At 52.7% G+C, this 2,432-nt stretch overlaps 1 protein-coding gene across 1 annotated transcript; it reads left to right on the plus strand.

Moving 5' to 3' along the window:
- Positions 1 to 428: 428 nt before the first annotated feature.
- Positions 429 to 959, plus strand: LOC116193706 (classical arabinogalactan protein 9-like). Its single transcript, XM_031522454.1, has one exon. It carries the CDS (start codon positions 429 to 431, stop codon positions 957 to 959), a length of 531 nt encoding a protein of 176 aa, XP_031378314.1.
- The last annotated feature ends 1,473 nt before the right edge of the window (positions 960 to 2,432 follow it).

Here is a 2,432-nt window from a genome sequence, read left to right on the forward strand (position 1 = left end):
ACTATCTTTTTAAAATTTGTATTGCACTTTGAACCATTCGGAGTTAATACGAATGACAGCATTAGTTTTTGAAATTTCATGCATCTCATGCATTCCCTCTCTTTTCATTACTTTGCATGCTTATTTTAAAGAGAATATTCTTGCATCGAAACTCACACACTTATGGAATCCAGGTATTAACAACCGGCGGCGCCCCACCGATATCCCACACGCTTCCAATTAAGAATGGCAGAGAAAAATCAACTCGCTGTCTTCGAGGGGAATACACCACCGACGCCAGTTCATTCTCCACGGCCCACGGTGAACGCGCCACCACCACTTACCACTGCAGGCACGCTACTAGCACATCATGGGACTCTCTCGGCCATCTCCCACAACCGATTTCAACAAGCATGTCACTACCATCGGGGTACGCACCACTACCACCGATGTACGTGCCGTCGTCGACGACTCAAGCACCACCGCTTGCCCATGATCCTACTCGCATGGCCACTCTCGAGGGCAACGTCACAACTCTTCAAAACACGGTTGACCTAATTGCCGCTAATATGGCCGAGATGATGGCTTTGCTCAGGGGGGCAAATCGCGCGTCTTCTAGCTCCATCCCGCCTCTCGCACGAGGGCCAACTGTCGACCTCGCTCCTTGGGTCCCGCCAACCCATGCATCAGAGGGCGACATAGCGACCGCCCCCGCGCCAGCAATTATCCCAGTGCCCGCTCCTCATACGAAGCACGCACTGGTAATTCACCCGGTCGACTTCGGCCATCCTCAGTCTACCATTCCAGCAACCGTCTCACTTCCGCCCATGACGATTCCCGTGCCGGATCCGACCATGTTCGCACCACCTCCCGTGTCCGTGCCAGCTCCAGCTACCGTTTATACTGCTCCTCCGCCGATGGGCTTCCCGACATCGAGCGCCCCTGTTCCTGCTCACACAACTGAGCCTTTCCCTCACTAAGCTCCACAACCCCATATCAGCCTCCCCTACCAAGCTCCACCTCCCATAAATATTACTTTCTCCGAACCGGACACGCCGACTCAAGCGGCCCCTAGAGCTCCACCCACAAATTTCTTTCCTGAAATGGAAACTGAGCAGGAGAGGAGAATGAAGAAGATGGAAGAGACTATTAGAGCCCTCCAAGCAAGTGATCCTCGACATAGCACGAGCTACTTGGATTCGTCTCTCTTCCCGGGAATGCAGCTGCCCTTGAAAGTCAAAATGCCGAAGTTCGAGAAATATGATGGAACCAAAGACCCGCGGCACCACCTTCGCCACTATCATACAAAGATGCTTCAGTACTGGGACTATGAACAGTTCGTTGTCGCCACTTTCCAAGAAAGTCTATCGGGATCGGCCCTTAACTGGTTCATGTCGCTCCAAGCGGAAGACATTCCATCTTGGGTCGAACTGGCCAAGAAGTTCGTTGAATAGTATCAGTACAACATAGAGACGCCTCGATCTTTCCTCGAGCTAAGCACAATGGAAATGGCAGAAGGCCAGAAGTTCAAGAAATACGCCACTGATTGGCGCTCAGAAGCAGCGAAGCATTTTCCCCCAATTTGCGAGGCGCAACAAATATAGATGTTCCACGGAACACTCAAAAGGGGCCTACTATTCCCATCTCATGGGCCACAAGTCCTCATTTTCGAGATGATTATGGCGGGGAAGCAGGTAGACTTGGTCATCAAGCTCGGAAGGTTAGAGGGTCCAACAAAGAAGGGAGAAGGAGAGTCCTCGAGGAAGACCGCGGCTGCAGCAACCCCTACTAACGGCAGAAGGGGAAAGGAGGCTTCGGTTAATACAGTTAATCTAGGGCATCTGGGATCTCAACAGTACTCGGTGAATTTCACACCTGCGCCACCTGCTACTCCTGCATATGCTCCGCCGACTGTACACTATCAGCCTCAACACCCCGCTCAACCAATTTACTACTCAGCTCCACCGGCCCCGCAACAAATTGTCCACTAATACCCCCCTGCTTCGACCCAACAGTATAGGCCCCCGGCTTCAAGAGTTCCTCAGCCGGCACAGCAAACCCCAGCCACACAGGGCCAACAGAGCGGTACGACGCAATCCCGACAGCGCACACAGTTCACACCCTTGCCTACCCCACTCTCCCACATATACAGGCAACTATTAGCCGACGACATGATCCGACCCACGGTTCCGGGTCCCAGTTTCATTCCGGAAAACCAAGATCAGAGTCTACACTGCGAGTACCATTCAGGTGCACCCGGTCACACCACCGACAACTGTTGGAAATTGCGGGAGGAGGTTCAGAAGTTGATCAATAGTAAAAAGATCTCGTTCAATGCCATTAGGCCCCCGAACGTGCAAGCTAACCCTCTCCCTGATCACGGGTCGAGCTCGGGGCCCACCATCAATATGATCAGTGTTTGCACTATGAGGGAGGACGAGAGCCAACAGGAG

The sequence above is a fragment of the Punica granatum genome, chromosome 2 (assembly GCF_007655135.1).
Source record: "Punica granatum isolate Tunisia-2019 chromosome 2, ASM765513v2, whole genome shotgun sequence".
NCBI classification, from domain to species: Eukaryota; Viridiplantae; Streptophyta; class Magnoliopsida; order Myrtales; family Lythraceae; genus Punica; species Punica granatum.

Excerpts from the sequence above, each read along its gene's own strand:
- LOC116193706 (XM_031522454.1), top strand. The coding sequence starts at position 429 with ATGTACGTGCCGTCGTCGACGACTCAAGCACCACCGCTTGCCCATGAT.